We start from the raw sequence: 23,234 nt of genomic DNA, 5'->3' as shown, positions 1-23,234 counted from the left end.
GGAGCACCTAGATGGTCTTCACTTCAGGTCCAAGCCTCTGGCTTGCAAAGCTCCAGAGAGAAGAGACTGGACCAAGAGTGTGAGGTTGTATCATGTCAAAAATGAAACTGCAGGGGCGCCTGGGTGGCTTAGTGGGTTAAGCCTCCGACTTCGGCTCAGGTCAGATCTCACATTCGTGGGTTTGAGCCCCACGTCGGGCTCTGTGCTGACAGCTAGCTCAGAGCCTGGAGCCTGCTTCCAGTTCTGTGTCTCCTTCTCTCTCTGCCCCTCCCCCTCTCATGCTCTGTCTCTCTCTGTATCAAAAATAAATAAAACATTAAAAAATGTGTTTAAAAAAATGAAACTGCAGATTTCTATCCTATCATTAAGCTGTGAAGATGGCGTTTGAGAAATCAACCTGTGCAGTGAAATCTTTGCACCTTCTTACCTGTACAGCTGCCTGCCTCTGGGAGAAGACTCAGTGCTCAGGAAGTAACTGCCCAGGAAAGAAAACAACACACACATCAGGCACAGATCAATTTTTGCCATGCTGAGCTTTCCCTTGAATTTTCGAGCTCTTGCCTATTCTCTTATTCAACCACAGAACTTTGATCCATTTGGGAAACACATCTTTTTTTTTTCTTCCTTAAAATACCATCATATCACACTTCTCTGTGACCTCTGATCTGTGATCAGTCTGAGTGTGTGTGTATGTATCTATGTAAATGTGTCTGTGCAAGTGTGTCTCTGGGTGAAGGGTAGGGAAAGTCTTTAAGGAAAATGTTGCTCTTTACATGACCAGGTTGTTTGGACTAGGACCACAGTAAGCAAAACATAAATCTGGCAGAAAAGGTTGCTTTTGACAACCATGAAATCCATCCTGACTAGAGAACCAAAAATGCTCACATTTTTTGAGTAGTTTCATCGTACGCCAAGATCTTTATCACTTCCCAGTTTCCTGATGTCAGATGCCGCACGGTAATTTGCTCACTTTTACTCTGCAAAGAAATAGAAAATATTGATTTTTTTTTAATTTAAACAGCATCTCTCTGGTAAACACCAAAATACCAACTGCCTGTGTCACTTTTAATTCTGTAATTCTCAGCTAACACTCAGTTTCTTATTTCCAGTCTCAAGAAGACACACACATTCACGTAAGCGTTGACCCAGATGCGAGAATGTGTTTTCTCCGTTAGTGTAGGAAAAGCATTAGAAGACACTCCTGGGTGAGGACTGCCTGTGTGGCACGTTGACACAGGAAGTCATCCTGGCATTCAGTAAAGACGCGGGACCTCGGTACTGCTTATCCAAATGACTGGTGACTGCAGTTTGACAGCTTTAAATGAAACATTTTAGAACAAATTTTATTCTAAATAAATGCTATTATATACTTTTAACCTCTACAGCACTCCATCATGTTACAGTTTGCTATTTTCACACGGGAATTTATTTCTGAGATTAATTTATATTGTTTGTGCAGCCAAAGTTTGTTTACACTATGTCATATTTTATATGAATATAGCATAATTTATGTTTTATTGACATTTGAGCATTTCCAAATTTTTGTTCTTAAAAACAAGTTGCCTATGAACAGCTTTAGTGAGGTCTCCTAATGTACCTTATGGCAGGATTTTCTTGAGACAAACATGAAGAAGTGGGAATGGTCATTAGTAAACATGTCTTCTACTTGACTAGATTGTGACAAATATCTCCCAAAGCTGTCCCTACTTACAGTCTACTAGCAACGTGAGTTTGCATTGCTCCTCATCTTCGCCACTTCCTTACTGGCAGTTAATTTCATTAGATTATTTAATTTTTGGTCAAGCTAATGTCTGTGAAATTTTACCATATTTGTGTTCTTTTTAATTGATAAACTGTTCAAACCTACAGAAAGGCTGAATGAATATACATAAACATCTGTGCGATCATTACCTAGATTCACCATGCTGTATCAACATGTTGAATTTGCCCTCCTTCTTTTGTTGTCTGCTGAATCATTTAAAGATAAGTTGCAAACATGAGGATACTTTTGCCTAAATACTTAAATATACATCTCTCAGCATTAAGACTATTCCACATGTAAGCAAATCACATATCACACCTATGAATATTTACATTAATATCATCTAATAATAGTATATACCCTAATTTCCACAACAGCCCCAAGTAATGCAATATATATAAACTAAAATATATATTATATTATACATTATAAAATATATAATTATATAATTATATATTATAAAATAGATACTATGTTTAGATATATAAATATGTACATTTTTAAATAGATGTCTCAAGATTTACATATGTTGGATAGTCATCTCTTAAATCTCTCTTAGAGAAAAACATTTCTCTTTTTTGATTTCTATAACACTGACCATTTTTTATACTCTGTTCTGTGGTCTTATAGGATGTACAGCATTTTGGATTTGTCTGATTGTTTTCTTATGCTTTAATTTAGGCTAAATATTTTTGGCAAGAATATTGCACAGGTGGAATTGGACACCTCTTCTGCCTCATATTAGGAAGGTACCATTTCACATCTTCCCACTCATGACAATGTGTTTAAATGGTAACTGTGAGATATATTCATTGTAAAAATACATTTTGCCTTTTAATTAAAAGTGGGGTGAGACTGCACATTATGTGAGCATCTTTTTCTCCATTAACTTTTCACTTTCATAGGTTTAGCATTCATTCATGGCCTTTCCTTGAATAAATTATCATTTCAAGGTGATTTTCTAACTCTAACATCAGTTTTGTATTTATCGGGTGGCGTTCGTCTCTATAGAAAACTTCTGTTTCTCCTTGCAGGTGTTCACCCTCATTCTTCTTCTCCCTTCCTCTTCATATTACTATATGCTTAAGCATGTTTAATGTATTAAATGTATATTATATACATAATGTATATGTTTTACATTAATATATTACATTCCATTATTGTCATTATTCTTTATGATGCTGAAATTGTCACAATTTGGTTATGGGACATCCTTGAAGGCAAGCCTCTATTCTATGGAAATGATTACTTTGGTCTCTGAGCACTTCCTTGTTTTCTGCACAATTGCATGTTCTGAGATCATTCGACTTCCCCTAACTCCTAACAATAATCGGTCATTTCTCCAATGAGTTTTTTCCACTGGATTACAATATTTAGATATAAAGGTCTAGGGTTATGTGTGCTAAATGCTATTCTAATGTTATTAGTTTTGGGCCTTTTCAGAAGAGATACATGAATAGCTAGACAGATTTCCCTATGTTCTCTGTGTGCATGTGTGTGTATATGTTTTAGTATTATCTTTAAATAAAATTGCTATCAGTTTGATTTACATTCAGGTGCATTTGCTTCTCTTAGTATTTCAACATAGCTTTGGTGTCCTCCTATTTTCTATTTAATATTCTTTTTATTTTCTTAATGTTTATTTTACTTTTGAGAGAGAAAGCAAGTGTGTGAGCAGGGGAAGGGCAGAGAGAGAAGAGAGAGGATCTGAAGCAGGCTCTGCACTGAGAGCACAGAACCTACTGTGGGATTCAACACACAAACCATGAGATCATGACCTGAGCTGAAGTGGGACGGTTAACTGGGCATCCAGGTGCCCTGATATTCTTTTAAAGCTGTGTAGACAGTTCAAACGTATATGTATATGTGTGTGTGTATGGCATATAGATATATGGTGTGTATATATATGTATGTATACACACACAGACACACACACACACATACACACCTGAAGAAGTTTTGGTTTCATGCCATTCTCACCACATATAAAAAAAAGTTATTTATTAGATTGTTTATCCTTTTCTGGGGGGAACATTTTTAAAACAAAAACAATATTTTATAACTATAAATGTAAACCCAGTTACACACACACATATAAGTTAGAGATAAACTAGAGAATATGGGGCATGCTCTCTCATAATGGATCTTCCATCCTTTTAATTCTTACATAGTTCTCCATTGCGTGGCCATACTGTAACCAGCCTCCCAAGATGCACTTCTCAAGTAATGCCACAGCGGTTAACTCTGTATATATGCTTGTGGTTTAATGTGTCGGGAAATACTGTATGGATATGTCCCTCTAAAAGGGAAGTATCTGGCCACCTGGGTGGCTCCATTGGTTGAGCATCTGTCTTCACCTCAGGTCATGATCTCACAGTTCATGGGTTTGAGCCCCATGTCGGGCTCTGTGCTGACAGCTCAGAGCCTGGAGCCTGCTTCAGATTCTGTGTCTCCCTCTCTCTGTGACCCTCCACCGCTCATGCGCTCGCTCATGCATGCTCTCTCTCTCACACACACACTCTCTCTCAAAAAAATAAAACATTAAAAAATTAAAATAAAAAAATAAAAGGGAAGCACCGTCTTGCACATCTACCAGCAATGTGTAAGGCACTTATTTTCTCATGGACATGCTGGAGAATATGCTGTTCCAGTTTGACTCTTTGCCAATCAGATAGGAGAGAAATGGTGGTGTAGTAGACACTAGGATATGCCAATCGGAACAGCCTTCTGGAAGGAAGGACCTTGGAAGCAGATAGAAGTGCTGTGGGAAGGATGTGCTTGGCTGCCAGTCTTCTTTGAGGGTTGCCCGGACTGAAGAAAATGGTCTCACCCATGATCATATCTCTTTTCAAGGGCAGTCCTGGTCCAAGGGCAGCCTTATCCTTACTGGTGGACACAAGCACAGCTCTCTTGCTCTCACTTGGGACGTCTCTGAGAGCCAACTCAGTCTAGAACTCTTCATGGCGTCAGTGGATCCTGTCATTCAGATGGCCCTGCAGCTCAAATTTCGCTGCTCAATTTTGCTTCCTTGTGTTACTTTCCAAAGTTATTGATCTCCTGTGTAAAAATGGTTGTGCAAGCTAATCTTCATTTCATTTAGCTTACTGTGAAACCCAGCTTGTGACACATATATTGATGTAATTTCACTTTATATTTCTCTTAGGAAAAAAGTTGAGCATCATATATAGGCATATATGTATAATATAACATACATAATGTGTCATTTGCATTATTATAAATGAGAGTCAGTCATGATCTGACTCTCTGCTAATGTTCGTCTATATTATCTGTCAGTCAGATTTCTTTTGTGTTTTGGTCTTTATTTTTCAAAAGTTCTTTATCTCTTTATATACATTATGTGAACTATAAGCTGCAATTATGTTCTTCTGGATTGTAATTTTATCTTGACATTGGTTATGGTTCTATTTCTCCACATATACACACACACATATATGTGTATATATGTGTGTGTGTGTGTGTGTGTGTGTGTGTGTATTTTATATAGTATATTGTCAAGTTAACAGTGTATACAGTATGCTCTCTCTTGAGTTCAGGAGTAGATTCCCGTGATTCATAACTTACATACAACACCCAGTGCTCAGCCTAATAAGTGCCCTCCTCAATGCCAATCACCCATTTCCCTGCCCCCTTATCCCCCTGACCCTCAACTCCCATCAACCCTCAGCTTTTCCTCTGTATTTAAGAGTGTCTTATGGTTTGCCTCCATCTCTGTTTATATCTATTTTTTTCCACCCCTTCTCTCCATGGTCTTCTGTTAAGTTTCTCAAATCCCACATATGAGTGAAAACATGATATCTTTCTCTGACCAATTTATTTCACTTAGCATAATACCCTCCAGTTCCAACCACATTGTTGCAATTGGCAAGGTTTTATTCTTTTTCATCGCCAAGTAGTATTCTATTGTATATATACACCACATCTTCTTTATCCATTCATCAGCTGATGGACATTTGGGCTCTTTCCATGATTTGGCTATTGTTGATAGTGGTGCCATCAACATTGGGGTACATGTGCCCCTATGAATCAGCACTCCTGTTTCCTTTGGATAAATTCCTAGTGGTGCTATTGCTGGGTCGTAGGATATTTTTAATTTTTTGAGGAAGCTCCACACTGTTTTCCAGAGTGGCTGTACCATTTTGCATTCCTACCAACAGTGCAGGAGGGTTCCCCTTTCTTCACATCCTCATCAACATCTGTTGTTTCCTGAGTTCTCAATTTTAGCCATTCTGACTCATGTGACAGTATCTCAGTGTGGTTTTGATATTTATTTCTCTTATGATGAGCGATGTTGAGGATCCTTTCATGTGTCTGTTAGCCACCTGGATGTCTTCTTTGGAAAGTGTCTATACATGTTTTCTGTCCAATTCTTCACTGGAATATGTGTTTTTTGAGGTGTTGAGTTTGGTAAACTCTTTATAGATTTTAGATACTAACCGTTTATCCATTATGTCATTTACAAATTTCTTATCCTATTCTTTTAGTTTTGTTGATTGTTTCCTTTGCTGTGCAGAAGCTTTGTATCTCAATGAGCTCCCAATAGTTCACTTTTACTTTTATTTCTCTTGCCTTTGGAGACGTGTCAAGTAAGAAGTTGCTGTGACCGAGGGCAAAGAGGTTGTTGCCTGTTTCCTCCTCCAGGATTCTAATGGTTTTATGTCTCACATTTAGGTCTTTGAATTCAGCAAAATAGCAGGATTTAAAATCAATGTAGAGAAACTGGTTGCATTTCTATACACCAATAATGAAGCAACAGAAAGAGATATCAATGAATAGATCTCATTTATAATTACACCAAGAACCATAAAATACCTAGGAAGAAACTAACCAAAGAGGTATAAGATCAGTATGCTGAAAACTATAGAAAGCTTATGAAAGAAATTTAAAAGGATACAAAGAAATGGAAAAACATTCCACGTTCATAGATTGGAAGAACAAATAATGTTAAAATGTCATACTACCCAAAGCAATCTACACATTCAATGCAATCCCAATCAAAATAGCACCAACATTCTACTCAGAGCTAGAAAAAAAAATCCTAAAATTTGTATGGAACCATAAAAGACTCAGAATAGCCAAAGTAATGTTGAAAAAATCAAAGTGGGAGGCATAACAATCCTGGACTTTAGCCTGTACTATAAACCTGTAGTCATCAAGACGTATGGTATTGGGACAAAAAGTGACATTTAGATGAATGGAATAGAATAGAGAACACAGAATTGGACCCATGACTAACTTTGACAAAGCAGGTAAGAGTATCCAGTAGAAAATAAAACAGTCTCCTTAGCAAAAGGTGCTGGGAGAACTGGACAGTAACATGCAGAATGAGGCTAGACTACTTTCTTAGACCATACACAAAAATAAATTCAAAATGGAGGAAAGGCTAAAATATTTTTCTAATCTTTATGTAATCAAATTTACCATCATATTCTTATATTGTCTCTAGGTATTGGTGTGTAGTATAAAGGCTTTCTTCAAACTAAGATTACAAATAATTTATTGATGTTTTCTCCTGTCACATGTAAGATTTTATTTCTCAAAGTTAGATTTATGATCATTTTAGAATTATGGTGGTAATATGTAACTACTTTTATCTTTTTTCTAATGATATTCAATTTTTTCAAAAGGATTTTTTAAATCATTTTTCTAGTACTCTGAAGTGCCATCTCTATTATATATTAAATTTCCATATGTGTCTAAGTCTTTTTCTGTACTGTATATTATGGTCCTATAGTATTTATTAATTCATGTCCTAAAACCATACATTTTTACTTATAGATTTTTATTATTCATATTATTTAGAATTTACCTTTTCTATTTTTTTGTTTTTGGTATTTCCTCAGACATTACTACAAACTTCTTTTTCTAAATGAACTTAAAATAAGCATATTTTATTCAAATATATAAAAACTTGTTAGAATTTCTTATTGGGATAATATAAAATTTATAATTAATACTGACCTTATCATCTTCATTTTATCACAGAACAGGGATATTTTTCCTTTTGTTTAAGTCTACATTATGTCTTTCAGGAAGGTTTTAATGTTGTCCTCATACAGGTTTTGTACATTCTGCACATCTATATATTTTATATCTATTTCAAATACATTTCATTTTCATATGTTCCTAAGTATTTTATATTTTGTTGCTATTGTGAATGGCTTCCTATTCCATATACTTTCTTCGTTTATTTTTAACCTTTATTTTAATCAAGTAACAGAGAGAGAGAGCATGAGGAGGGGAGGGGCAGAGAGAAGGGAAGACATAGAATCTGAAGCAGGCTCCAGGCTGTGAACTGTCGGCACAGAGCCCAATGCAGGGCTTGAACACACGGACTGTGAGATCATGACCTGAGCTGAAGTCGGATGCTTAACTGACTGAGCCACCCAGGCGCCCGTTCCATATACTTTCTAAATGGTTACTGTTAGCAGACAGGAACACTGTTTATTTCCATATGCTAGATACCTATTCTGCTATCTCACTGAATACTTTTCCAAATCTATGGCTAGTTGATAATTTCTTCTGATTTCCACAAATACCTCCAAATCAATAATGTGGAAACACTGTGCATCCTTCCTTCTTCCTGAAGTTAATGGGAGTGCCACTCTATTGGATTATGGACTGAGGCATACAAGTTTTATCATGTTAAAAAATTATCCTCTGATTTCTATATTTTTATTGTTTTTAAATGTTTATTTATTTCAGAGAGAAAGAGAGAGGGGGCAGGGAGGGGCAGAGAGAGGGGGTAGAGAGAAGCTGAAGCAGGCTCTGCACTCTCAGCAAAAAAGCCCAATGTAGGGATTGAACTAATAAACCGTCCTGACATCATGACCTGAGCCAAAGCTGGACACTTAACTGAGCCACTCAGGTGCCCTTTTAATTTTTTTTAAACCAAAAATTGGTATTAAATTTCATAAAAGGCTTTTATAGCAACTATAAAGAAAGTCCGTGCTGTAGAACAATTCAAATTGTGTTGGCATTACCTTTGAATGTCTGGTAAGATTCTCTTATGAAAGCCTATGGGCGCTGGTGCTCCTATGTGGTGCACTTCTTTGATGACATTATGACTTATTTTCTGTCATTAGTCAGTGTGTCTCTCTGTCAGTGTGTCAGTCAGTCTGTCTGTCTCTCTTGAGGCAGTTTTGGCTAAAAGTATTTCCTCAGGAAATTGTTCATTTCATCTAAATTTTCAAGTTAGTTGACATAGAATTCTACAAAATACTCTCTCAGGATCTATTCAAATGTCCTCTGTAATATCACACCAGCTATTTCCAATTATAGGTATTTTCTTTCTCCTTTTTCCTTGATTGGGCCAGCTTGTGTTTTCTGTGTGTGTGTGTGTGTGTGTGTGTGTGTGTGTGTGTTTTCAAAGAGAAAGCATTATTTTTCAATTATTTTACATTTTTCTATATTCTGTACAATGTACCTCATTTCTGCTTCAAATTTAATTATTTTCATCTTTCTGATTTATGTTGGATTTTGCTGATAATTTGCTATTTGAGTTAGAAATTAAACTCATATAATTCCATGTTTCCATTTTAGTTTTTATAGGTTTGTAGAGCTATAATTTTTTTCTGACATCTGATTCTGAAAGGTGTTGTCATTCTTGTTATTATTATTACTATTAAATAAATTTTGCAAATTTGAACTTTTCAAGGAATCATTTCATTGGATTTGCTTTAAAACTGTTTCTAGCCAGAAAACTTGTTAGAAATATATTCTTGATTTCTAGGTGTATTACATTTTAATTATAGCATGCTTTCATATAATTTCTAATTTATAGAACTTATTGAACTTTTAAAATAACATTCATGTTCAACTTTTGTCAGTGTTCCCTAAACACTTGAGAAGGATTTCTTCTATATTTTGATGTGTTCAAAATTATATATATATTTATATATTTGTATTTATAAAATAAAATATATATTATATATTACAATAACAGTTAATATTATAATAAAATATAAAATAATGCAACATATTATATATTTCACACAGGTGTGTGTATGTGTGTATAAACATATGCATATATATATATGAATTTCATATAATTCACTTGGGACTAAAGAAGGTACAAGACATTTTCCACTTAACAAGTAATTTTTCTGCATATCTACTTTATGAAGGTGGCAACTACACTATCCAAGATATGGATACATTTTTAAAAAAATGTTTTTAACATTTATTTATTTTTAAGACAGAAAGACAGACAGATGGACACACAGACCAGGAGTGGGGAAGGGGCAGAGAGAGAGGGAGACACAGACTCCAAAGCAGGGTCCAAGCTCTGAGCTGTCAGTGCAGAGCCGGAAGCGGGGCTCAAATCCACAAACTGTAAGATCATGACTAAACCCCTGAGCCACCCAGGAGCCCCAACATGGATACAGTTTTAACTATTATACTTTCTTTGTGACTTGTGCCCTTGAACATTATAAAGTGTCTTCTTTTGGTCTTCCTAATGCTTTGCAGTATGAAAATTCTCCTGTCTAGCATTAAGATTTAGCCTTTCTAAATCCTTTCATTTAAAATGTGTATTTTGTAAAAAGATAAATTGCATTAGTTTTGAGAAGCAATCTGAAAAACTTTTATTTTAGTACATAAATTAAGCCAAATTATATTTATTGGGTATGAATGTTACCTTTTAAAACCTCCATACTTTATATATTTATTATGGCTGTCACGTTTAATGAGGTTTTTTTTGTAAGGTGTATTTTAGTAACTTTTTTAAATGTTTTGAGATCCAGTGCTAGGTTTTTATTTTAGTTTTACATGTTATCATTATACTAGTAACTTTCATAATGTTCTTATTTCCCCCACAGTAGTCTTTTGTTTCTGGACCATTTCTGTTGTTTTGGTTTGCTGTTGGATTATGGTTTTAAAATATTTTTAAATCTTTATTTATTTTTGAGAGACAGAAAGAGTGTGGGCAGGGGAGGAACAGAGAGAGAGGGAGACACAGAATCTGAAGCAGGCTCCAGGCTCTGAGCTGTCAGCACAGAATCCAATGTAGGGCTCAAACTCATGCACCCCAAGTTCATGACCTGAGCTGAAGTTGAATGCTGAATGGACTGAGCCACACAGGCGCCCCTGGACTATGGTTTTAATGTTGCCTCTCTTCCACTCTCTTGCTTCTCTCCTTTAAGAAACCCAATTAAACATCAGTTGTCTATTATTTCCCTATGTTAATTCTGATCCTCTCTACTTTATTTCATTTGTTTATTTATTTGTTTTTGTCTCCCTTCCCAATTACCACTAGTATATTTTTGGCAATATCTATTTACCCTTGGGTATCTTTCTATTAATGTCTTATGATTTTGTATAATTTTTTTCAATATTCTTCCTGAAATCTGTTACTTTTTGGTTTGCTCTTTTCTCTGTACTTTATGAAGGCTTTTCTGAGTTTTGAATTTCACATTTGATAATTTCATATCTACAAGTCCTTATTTAGTGATATTAAATCTCTGGGGAGTTTTATGCTACTGGATCCGTCTGTTTCAAAGTTGATTTTGGGGTAGGGGCATCTTTACTAAATATTTTTTATTCTCAATTTCTGTTTACCTCATATAGCAACTGCATGTTTATTTCCAGCCATATTTTCTTCTTTATAATAAATTTGGATTTTCTAAGATATAGATGCCTAAGAGTGGTAAAAGATTAGATGACCCACTAAACTTCTATTACTCATACCCTAAGGAGCTGTGTCCCTAAAGAATACTATCTCTAGTAACCTAAGAACTTGTTTCTCAGAAGCACCCTAAGCAAGCACCATGATGAAGAGTGTGTTTTCTGACAGCTCATATATATATATATATACATACATATATATACATACACACACACAATGTATATTATATATACCACATATATATATGTACACACTACATATATATGTGTATATGTGTGTATATATGTATATTAGATATACTACATATATATATCCACACTACATATATATGTGAATACATATGTGTATATACACACATATAGGTAGCATATAATGTATGCTGTGTGTATATATATATGTGGTATATAAAATATACATTGTGTGTGTGTGTGTGTGTGTGTGTGTGTGTGTGTGTATAACTTTTTTTGCTGCAGGGTCCTTAATTTCTATCACCAGTTTCTAGTTTCTACCTTTCCCTTCACCAACAAGGCAGGTTCCCTTCATCTCTTGGTTCCCTTCAACCAAGAGATGGTTCTGTCAAGCTTTTTTCCTTCTTTCTTAGGTGGTATTAAAAAAAAAAAAACCCAAACATCCTATTTGATTTTGTGTATATTCAAGGTACTTCACTTTGATTCCTGTCTCAATGCTAATTTTTAAAATTTATTTATTTTTGCTTATTTTTAAAGTTTAATTGACATAAATCATCTTATAACCTCAAGTGTACATCATAGTGATTTAATATTTTACATATTAAGAAATGCTCCCAGGTTAACTCTACTTACTATCTGCCAAAATACGTTTCAATGCTGAATTTATAAAAGGAATGTAACTAATGTTCCACTGTAGACTATACTATATAACCCAAGCTTTTGGTGAATGCCTTTATCAGCATAAAGAAATTGTCTTTGTTCCCAAATTTCTAAGGTTGTTGAATATGGATTTGTGGAATTTATTAGAGACTGTTTCTGCATCTATTAAGACGATTATATCCACTGTAGATGAAAATGTAGTGAATTATATCATAGATATTTAACTTTAAGCAAACAGCCTTCTACTGTGAAAATAACAGTAATTTTTTAATCCACTGAAGAATTCAGTTTGCCACTACTGGGTTTAGGAGTTCTTAAGTGACCTGTGATTGTCCTTTCTCTTAGTGTTTTTATTTGATTTTGGTTACAAGGTAATGCCTGTATCATTAAATGTATCAAAAAATATTCCCTATTTTTCTCCTTTTTGAATGTATTTCTATACAATTTAAATGCATGCTTCTTGAAGATTTGGTAGAGCCAACCCTTTAAAACCACCTGTACTTGTTATGAAAACACTTTAAATTTTTTTAATGGTTATTTATTTTTGAGAGAGAGAGAAAGAAAGAGATACATACAGAGTGTGACCAGGAAAGGGAGAGAGACACAGATTCCAAAGCACCACAGATTCCAACTGTCACCACAGAGCCTGACATAGGGCTAAACTCATGAATGTGAGATAATGATCTGAGCCAAAGTCAGATGCTTAACCTACTGAGCTACCCAGGCACCCCTGAAAACACTATTTTAAAACACTGTTCCATTTCCTTATTATTATGAGACAATCACATTGTGTGTTTTTTAAATCAGATGGTTTTTTTTTCCTAGAATTTATTTCACTCAAGTTTGTTTGCATGAAGTTAATAGTGTTTTAAAATACAGTTTAAATCTGCAGTTATCCCTGCTTTGCATTACTTGTGCCTTTTTTAAAACTTGATTTAATTTTGAAAGAGAGAGTGAGAGAAAGCACGAGTAGGAGAGGACCAGAGAGAAAGGAGGCAGAGAATCCCAGACAAATCCCTGAGTTGTCAGTGCAGGGATATGACTTCACGAACTGTGAGATCATGACCTGAGCCAAAATCTAAGAGTAAACTACTTAACCAACTGAGCCGGCCAGACACCCCAAACCTATGACTTCTTTATTATAACTGTTTTGTGTACCATCTGACACATTATAGCACCTAATAAGTATTTGCTGAATAAAACTCTAAATGCAAAGTTGAAACCAAATTTCGGTGATTTGAGACAATCACAGCCCAAAGGCTTGGCTGGATTTCTGAAGTCACATATTTAATTGCCAAATTCCCACATGTCAGTATGCCAATAGAGGATTTCCCTTGCTCATTATCAGCATTGCTTTGAATGAGCCAAGAACAGAATACTAAGAGCTTAAGGTTTTATTGGATCTTTGTTGCTCAATTTTAAGATAAACAACATCTCAAAACATTGAAAAGGTACAGAAATTGTGCTCTATTATTTGTAATACCCAATGATGCCTTGGTTTCAAAATTTTTAGGTTGATTATATTTTCTCTATTTTTTAAAGGAGATTTTGCTATTTGTAGGTATATATTTAAGGACAGAAGAGTGTCCACGTTAAGAGTGATCATGACTGGGGTGCCTGGCTGGCTCAGTCGGTTAAGCGTTTAACTCCTTATTTCAGCTTGGCTTATGATCTCATGGTTCGTGAGTTTGAGCCCTCCATGGGGCTCTGTACTGACAGCGTATTGATTCTCTCTCTCTCTCTCTCTCTCTCTCTCTGCCCGTCCACTGCTCTTTCTAACTCCCTCCCTCCATCAAATTAATAAATGTAAAAAATATTTTTTTAAAAAGTAAAAAAAATAAAAGTTATCATGAGCAAAAATCCAATGTTTTGAAATAATGTCTGAACATAGTGAACACAATATTAAAAATTACACATTATTCATTTCAGTGATGCATCCAGCTTAAAAATATTATGCTTCTAAGTTAGGACAAAAAGTTTTCTTGATGGAGGCCTTAACAACAACCTCACAACTTTTAGATTTCACGTCAAGTATCTGTAATTGTCCCGCTTGCTTTATATCCACCGGGGCAAATCTGGGCTGAAGAGTAAGTGGAACCTCATTTCACATATAATAGCATAGTCTATCTTTAATACTTCTAGAGCTCTAGTTGTAAGACTCAATTATTTTCCACTAATGCATATCAGATTATATCACATCAATGAGCATATTACTTTTGATTTGGATTGTAGGTAAATAACCCTACTACAAATCAAAATATGGTAGATGGCCCACAATAAATGCAAAGTAAATATCAAGGAACTTGACTCATCTTCCTGAGAGGGCGTCTGTATCTTAGTTTTCAGTCCACTTTCCAAAGACAAACAATCACAGCTAAGATAACTGAACAAAGAGGAAGGAAGAATCATTCCTACTGCACAGTAATAGTCCTTTCCATGCAGCCATGGTCTCTATTATATTAACGTGGGAGAATACAAAACACGATTATGCATATGAAAGCATAGTGGACTTTTGACAGGGGCAACATGGCAATGTACTTTAAATTAAACTCCTATTTCACTTTTAATTTTAGATGAAATGACAATACAACTAATTATTTTCATTCACGAGAAGGATGGAAATCAAGGATGCAGATAAGGTGTTTTTATTGCCAAATAAAATTTGAGAATAAGGTATCAGACACCATTGAAAATCAGATACCTCTCCTCAAATTGGTATAGATTTTCTCTGATGCAGAAAAGTTTAAATATTAATCTTGTATTTCTATTTAAAAATTTGGAGCTTGATATCAGTGAAACATATGTGCTTTTTACCTGATTACACAATGTTCAAATTTCTTATATTAAATTCTGTTTAATTTCTACAGCTTCTAAATAAGTGATATAGTCCTTAAAAGAGCATGCTTTAATTTACTATTTATCACAAAAGGTGAGCTAATTGTTTTTGGACAATGTCCTAATCAGATACAGCAGTGAAATTTAATGGAAAAAAATTATTGGGTTGATTAGGTGATAGAATTGTGAATTGGGGGCATGCCATTTTCTCCAGTTTTTGTAATGAATAATGGCATTTAAAATTGTTCCAAGTGAAATCATCAGCTCTCATGAGCAAAACTTTGTATTGCGGCATAGAGAAAGAGAATAGATTAACCAACATGTAATTTTTCATTTAACACAAATTTGCAAGATGACATGGTGGTTCCTTACGTTTATGAATCTGAACCACTTCACATGATTGAAAGTCTGCTTACTCCATATCTGAGAGAAAAAAGGTAGCCATGTCTTTGACAAAATCCTTTTACTTAACTGCCGCCTACATTACAGGAAATGCAGGATATTAGAGTTCCAGATACTGCAAATAAGAAGTTAAAGGTCTATATAAGGATTGCTATGGAGAGAGAGGTAGGAGAAAACTTCCAAAGCAATCACAAGTTCAATGGTCTGCGGTAAGGAAGTTTTGCATCACTGTTTGATTCAAGAACCACATAAACTGATATTAATACTGCATAGTGCGTATTCTACTCAAAAGAGCAAATACTTTAACTGTATAGACTTTTAGAAAAGTCAGTTTTTATTTTTATTCATATTTTATTTAAGGTAATTTATGAAAGTAGAGAATTCTGTTATCACATATTCATACTGAAAGTAATCTAGAATTAAACAATATAATATACATGTATGTGTATATTTATATATATCAGTTTATGTGTGTGTATACATATATATGAGTTTACAAATATTGTATTTTTGATGCAGGAGTCCCACTTCTGTTCATCAAAACTAAATAAAGGATCCATAATATAAACTAGCTTTCTGTATAGTGACAGGTATAATTAAAACAAGTGCCACTGAATTAAATGCTGAATAATAGTAGTTAACTATCTACATCCAGTCAACTAAATATTAATCTTCTAAAGAATTGTTTTTCAAAATTATGTAGCATTATGAGAAATGTAAGCTTTATAATTAGAACTTAAAATATCAGAATGCAATTCTATAGTTAACATAAAATTATGATCTTGTCTAAAAGGAGGAAAACACAAATTCTTTCTATCTTTACTTTTGGAAATTAGTAAGGAAAACCTTTGTAAATAAGAAAAAAAATACTAAAATGTCTGTAATGACAACCATGGCTCTCCTAATGAAATTAGCCTGAAAGGCTGATTTTATAGCTTAGTCTCTAATTAATAGTTTTCATCTAGGGAGCCTGGGTGTCTCAGTCGGCTAAGCTTTTGACTTCAGCTCAGGCCATGATCTCAGGGTCTGTGAGTTCAATCCCCACACTGGGCTCTGTGCTGACAGCTCAGAGCCTGGAGCCTGCTTCAGATTCTGTGTCTCCCTTGCTCTCTGCCCCTCTCCCACTCATTCTCTGTCTCTCTCGTCTCTCAAAACTAAACAAATGTTAAAAATAATAGTTTTCATCTACCTAGTCATTGTCAAAGAGAACAAAATGTTTGAAAAAAATGACTAACTTCATTTAATAAGATACTTCAGACAGATAAATACATTTTCAGTCAGTGAGGAAGCTCTCAAATATAACCAAGGATCAAATACTGCAAGGGTCATCCTGAATGGTGGCTGTCAAACTCTCTGTTCTTGTCATTCCTCACTTGCACCACATCAAGGGAAGAGTGTAGAAGGCCATCAGTGTGGTATGCATTGCTATTTAGGCTCTAAATTATTACACTATTTTTGGAGAGCCAATTTGGCACTCCATAGCTAAACTTCAAAACATATGTACACATACACTTTGCCTACATCATTGATATTTTAAAATATATTTTTGTGGTAATAATCATAAATAAGTACTTATGCATATGAATGTTTATCTCTGAATAATTTCTAGTCTCAAAATTAGAGTAACTTTAATGATGATTAAAATTGATTCATTTAAATAGAGTATATAGTAAATCTATTTGGCAGAATGTTGAACAGCTATTAAAATTATTTGAGAATAATAAAAATTAAGAACATAATAAATAATGTGAGAATTCTTATAAATTGTTCCTTAAATACTGAAAACCCATATATGTTCTTTGATTGCAATATTTAAGAGAAAATTAAATATTTTTCAATGTTAAAAGGAATTATATATATATATATTTATTTATTTATTTACAGTGTGAGAGTGCTAGGTGAGATGAGATTGTTAGATTTTAAATTAGTTAATTAAGCTTCAAACAGTACATATTTTTATAGCATATATATGTATAAATATCATCTTAGAAGCTTTATAAAGATATTTTTTGTAAGCTATTTAAAAAATTGAGGTAGGGGCACCTGGGTGGCTCAGTCAGTTAAGTGTCTGACTTCAGCTCAGGTATGATCTTGCATTTGGTGGGTTCAAGCCCCACATTGGTCTCTGGGCTAATACCCTGGAGCTTGGAGTTTGCTTCAGATTCTGTGTCTCCCTCTCTCTCTTCCCCTCCCCTGCTCATGCTCTGGCTCTCTCTCTCTCAAAAATAAATATAAACTCTAAAAGCTTTTTTCTTTAATTGAGGGAAAGGAATTCAAACTGTTTACTAAGATTGTGTCTATGTGTAAATTTAGGTATAACTTATATTTATCTAACCACTGACCTCTAACTCATTAACAAAATAGATTAATTTCACCCACATTGCCAAAACATCTATAAATAATCATGCAGTCATGTTTATTTCTCGCCGAAGCAAGCCACAAATTCTCTGAACAGCAACCAGAATAGATCAAAATCTTTTCTACTTCAATGAAAGCTTTGTTATAATCTTCATATAGAAGAGGAACAAAGTAAACACATCTGCTCTATGAAGTTGTTCTGAACATTTCTGAAATAATGAATTAGACTGCATGTCAGGCTGTTTTGATTGGGGGCAGAAGGTATTTCTCCCCAAGGCTTATAAGGAAACTTCTGTTGGTTCATAAATGTCTCAATTCCTACATGCCAGCATCAGCGCCCATTCCCCTGCCAATCCAACACTTTTTAAAAGACACTATTTCTCGCCTTAAATTCTTGAGTAGATTGTCTTCTTGGAATTGTATATATAAAGGTGTATTATACATATTTCCCTATCCTTTGCTGTATCTTATACATATTTACAATTTGTATGCTTTTTTGACCACCTGGGTTTTCACACAGTTTTGTGAATATAAAATACTGGGGTTTAAAAATTTAATAAAATGTCACAGTCAATGTTAACATTTGGAAAGTGTGACTTGTTATTTTTGGCTAAAAGATCTAGTATTTATGGTAACAAAGTTTACAATTAGCTAGGAAAAGTTAATCAGGTAGAACAATTTGCTAGTGAAACTTTCTCCAGTTCACATTAAAAAAAGAAAAAATAGTTCCCTTAATCTTGTCTAATATAATCATTTTAATAGATATAAAATCATCAAAAAGTTTATGCATATATAGATACATTTACATCAAACATAAATGAGATCACATTATAGATTAGTCTATAACCTATTTTTTCAACTTAATGATATACTATGTAAATTAATCTACATCTCTATTGTGTAAGTTATATATGTTCCATATTACCTATTTTGGTTTTGATTCATATTTGTCATTACAATTATTTTAATAGGTACAGACCTTAGACATGTGTTAAATTTTAAACTAGTGATATAAGATTTTGGGAATTCAAGGCAGTGAATTGCTGAACATAAATATGTATAAAGATAATGATAAAAATTTGAGAATTTTCACAAAGCTTGAAAGTTCAAACAACATAAAAGTAGCCAGGTTGTTTAGCAATATTTTGGCACATTTATATTTACTGTATATTTTGTAACTATGAAGTTGATTCCTGGCTAGCCTGTTTGTAAACTCTCATAGAGGATTCTAATTTATCCACAATGATTTATCTTTATAAATTATCTCTTACCTGAGACTAGGCTGTATATTTATTTGATTTTGAAGGGAACTAGTTCTCATAAATGTTTGTTACTGACCATTAAATTCAAATTGACTCAGTAACCTTGTCACATTTAAACCATTTGTGAATTCTCCAATTTTTAAATAATTGGATAAAACTGTATGATCTGCTAATTCATTTGAAATGTAAAAGAAAGGGGGCACTTGTGGGGAGAAGCACTGGGTGTTATATGGAAACCAATGTGACAATAAACTATTATTAAAAAAATAAAAGAGAAATAACCCTTTCCTTCTTTTTATTGGAGGGTCTATAAAAATATAACATAGACTCTGTGTCATCGACAACACATTTTATCCTGGTTTTTCAAATCTACCTTGTATTTATTTCCTTGTGAGGGTTTACCATAATGTGTTTAACTCTTCAGATTTTGGTGGACATTTAGTTTGCTTCAAGTATTATTTATTTACTTACTTACTTACTTACTTACTTATGTTTATTTATGTATTTTGAGAGAGCACATCTGAGGGGAAGGGCCAGAGAGAAAAAGAAAGAATAACAAGTATTTTGACACCACACTGACAGTGTGGAGCTAGACCCAGGGCTTGCACTCAAGACCCGTGAGATCATGACCTGAGCCTAAACCAAGAGTCAGACACATAACCACCTGAGCCACTCAGGTGCCCCAGAAATTAGTTTGCTTCAAATATTTAAAATATTTATAGCACCTTGAAAACACTGCTTATACAAAGTAGGGAATATATATTTGTTGAATGAAAAGCAATTCTCTAAACTGTCCTCAAATCTCTGAAAGTAGGGGTAGGGTAATTTTCATGTATTAGACTCTAACCCAATGCCCAAGTCTCTTAGCATATGCTATGGCTCACTAAATTCTATTGTGTGTTGAGACCGTTTCATGGGCAAGTACGGCTTGAATTTATAGCTATGGAGGGGGATCGTCTTCCTCGAACTTTGTCTGTCCGTGGGTTAAATGTATGCCTGGATTTCACTGGCATTAACTGTAGGTTCAGAATATGCCATGAGAATTGTACCATCATGAATATGACAGCAATGAAACCAAACACACTTACCTGGACAAGAAACATCGCTATGTGGTGAAATTCTCCACGGCCCCCTTGCTTAACGGGAACTGTCATAAAGAATGTGCTGCCGTCTCTAGAAAACACTGGCTCTTCATTCTAAAATACAGAAGTGAATATGATGACATCAAGATGGTATGTGGAATTTTGTTTGCAAAATGGTAAAGTGCTTTAAAAATAATGTGAATGCACCACCACCATTTATCTTCAGAAATTTTTCTTATTTCTTGACTAGAAACTGTGCATTAAGTGGTAACTTCCCATTCCTCCCTACCTTGCTCCTTGAAAACCCCATCATTGCCCTTTCTATCTCTTTGCTTTGGACTCTACTATAAAAGAAGGTCTTTAATGACAGGCTAAAAAAATCACAACAAATCTTTCACCCAGCTACTGTAGTTACTTGAACATACATTTCTGTTGACGCATATATTAAATGTACTAAAACACTGAAATTAAAAGGCTGCAAAATTGGAAGGAATCCATAGAAAATCATTTAATTCAAACTTCTCATCTTTACTGCTGACCCCTCCAAAAATACACAAACACAAATGCCCATTTGATGATTTTTTAATTAAGCTCTAAGTGGCATGTTACATCAATAGAATTATTTTCTGAAAATTAAATGATGGAAGCTATGCATATAGATTGCTTTCCTTTTGCTCCAGGGGAAACATCAAGAAAATGGATTTGTCTGAAAAACATTGAGTTCTTTGCTGTTGGCTCAGTGAAAGTGATTATACAACCGGTAAAAGAAGGGCTTTTGCTATGGTTACTTTTGCAGGTCTGTAAAATGCCCTATAAGCCCTTTCAGATGATCTGGCCCTGCACTCTCTTTCTGATCTCATCTCCTTTCATTCTCCTGCTTCCTCATCTTGCATGCTCCTTCTCCAGGGCCTTTTCACTGTTTCTTCCCTTTGTGGGGTTCTTTCTTTTATCTCTTTCATATCTTGGCTGTGCATCACCTTAACAGTGAGGTGTTTTCCCATTACCCCATATAGACGGTGATCTTGGAAGCCAGATCAGCGAACTCTATCTGAATCCCTCATCTCCCTTTATCTACTTCTAGTTTTTTTTCCAATATCACCTAACAGTATGGAACATATTTTATTTCATCGAGGTATGCATTATTTTGTATATGTGAGTTTATATGCAGGCGGGCAAGTAGATAGGCAAGTCGGTAATGTTCCTCTGGATTTTAAGCTCCATGATGGAGGACCCTGTATTCTTCACTGCTCTATCTCCAACACCCAGATAATGACTGTTATATATATTGTGCTTAATAATTATTTACTTGGGGCCCAGGGGTGGCTCAGTCAGTTAAGCGTCCAACTTCGGCTCAGGTCATGATCTCACTATTTGTGAATTTAAGCCTCGCATCAGGCTCTTTGCTGACAGCTGCTGAGCCTGCTTTGGATTCTGTGTCTCCCTCTCTCTCTCTGTCCTTCCCCTGCTCATACTGTCTCTCTCTCTTTCCCTCTCTTTTTCTCTCTCTCTCAAAAAATAAATAAATGTTAAAAAAATTTTTAAATAATTATTTACTTAAACATTTTACTTGGATAAGTAAATTAGTAACTACTTTCATAATCTCAAGAGTCTGCTTTTTTCTTCATTAGTGAGAATGTCCCTTGACAGAAATATAGGGATGATATTTTTCTTGTTTACTTCATGGACACTCATGAAAATATAAGATGATATATGTAAAAAAGTAAAACTGAAGTAATATGCAATTCAAGGATGAAAACATTGCATTGCTAGGCACATAATAAATACTCACAAGACACCTGAGAGAACCACATCTTTCAACTATGATAGAATCAATAATTCTTCTAGGCCCCCTCTCGTGCCCTCTGGAATCTTTCTCTTTGCCTTTACGCATGAAACGTCTTCTGTCTGGAACAACTTTTCTGTTTTGCTTTTTGTTCTTAATCTTACTCTTTTTTTCTTAAACTCAGGAAACAGAAACCATTACCAAATTTCCCTAGTTAGAGAGTGTCTCGTAGTTAAGAAATCTCTCCTTAGAGATTCTAACAATTATACTGTATTTATCTCTCTCATGACATTCAATGCATTCTATTATATGGTTGGCTTCCTTCACTAGGCAAGTAATAATTAAACTAAGTTTGTAATTTTATCTTTTTAGCTCTATTGCCTAAGACCCAGTAGGTGTCCAGCTCATAATTGAATAGATGAATGCATGTTTACAACAGGCAAAATCTTTATGATATATATATCACTTTATCCACATTTGTTCCAACTTATCAGCTCCTTCCCTATTCTCTCCTTGTGATTTTCTCCAAAATTAAATGCCTGAGCATTTTCCTTTTTATATTTGTCCCCCCACCCCTTTCCAATTCTAGTGCCTTATAAATGGTTCAGTGAAGGAGCAGATGGAGACTATAATCTCACATGCATTGCTGGGCTTAAAAACCTTCACGACTAGGCAGTATCTACATATAAATAGAGCTCCATGCCAACCGGTTCCTAGAATCAAATAATGGAAATGGAGCCGATTTCACTGTCCACTTTTATGATCATAAGTAAGTCAATGTTTATGAGACGCAGAATTGGGGATACGAAACTCTATTTCTTGACCAGTGATTTTGAGTGTGGGTTATCACAAGCCTCTTGAAAGCCAGGCCAAATTCCCTCTGCTCTTCCTACTATCCAGAAAGTGAGCATAGGATGATTATATTTAACTTCTAATTGTCTTAGAAATTGGTTTCATCTCATTACTACTATCAGTCTCATACTTTAAATTTTATCAAATTTTAAATATTTTATAAAACTCCCTAAGAGCTTCTAGAGAAAACTCAACTGTGACAAACTATGACCTGCATTTTTTTAAACTGAATAATTGATAACTAGTCTCTTTGCTTTAAAAAAAAGTTTCTATTAAACATTCATAAATTTGGGATTTAAGATGCAGACAACATAATTCCAAAAGAGCATACATTATGTTGATACATGTCAGATTATTATAAATGTCACTGGCAATAAAAATGATAGCAAAATAGGTTTAATAATGCA

General features: G+C 34.5%; 1 protein-coding gene across 1 annotated transcript in view; it reads right to left on the bottom strand.

The window, feature by feature from the left end:
- The window catches only part of DPP10 (dipeptidyl peptidase like 10), a 617,838-nt gene that overhangs the window by 62,558 nt on the left and 532,046 nt on the right, over window positions 1-23,234 (bottom strand). The window contains exons 13-15 of the mRNA XM_029933326.1: window positions 20,199-20,306; window positions 886-977; window positions 428-475 (exon numbers count right to left, since the gene is read on the bottom strand). Of these exons, the coding sequence (XP_029789186.1) occupies window positions 428-475; window positions 886-977; window positions 20,199-20,306 (248 nt within the window). The remainder of the gene's footprint in view (window positions 1-427; window positions 476-885; window positions 978-20,198; window positions 20,307-23,234) is intronic.

The sequence above is a fragment of the Suricata suricatta genome, chromosome 3, assembly GCF_006229205.1.
Source record: "Suricata suricatta isolate VVHF042 chromosome 3, meerkat_22Aug2017_6uvM2_HiC, whole genome shotgun sequence".
NCBI lineage: Eukaryota > Metazoa > Chordata > Mammalia > Carnivora > Herpestidae > Suricata > Suricata suricatta.
The sequence above is the reverse complement of the archived record's forward strand: the minus strand, read 5'-3'. Positions and strand labels throughout refer to the sequence as shown.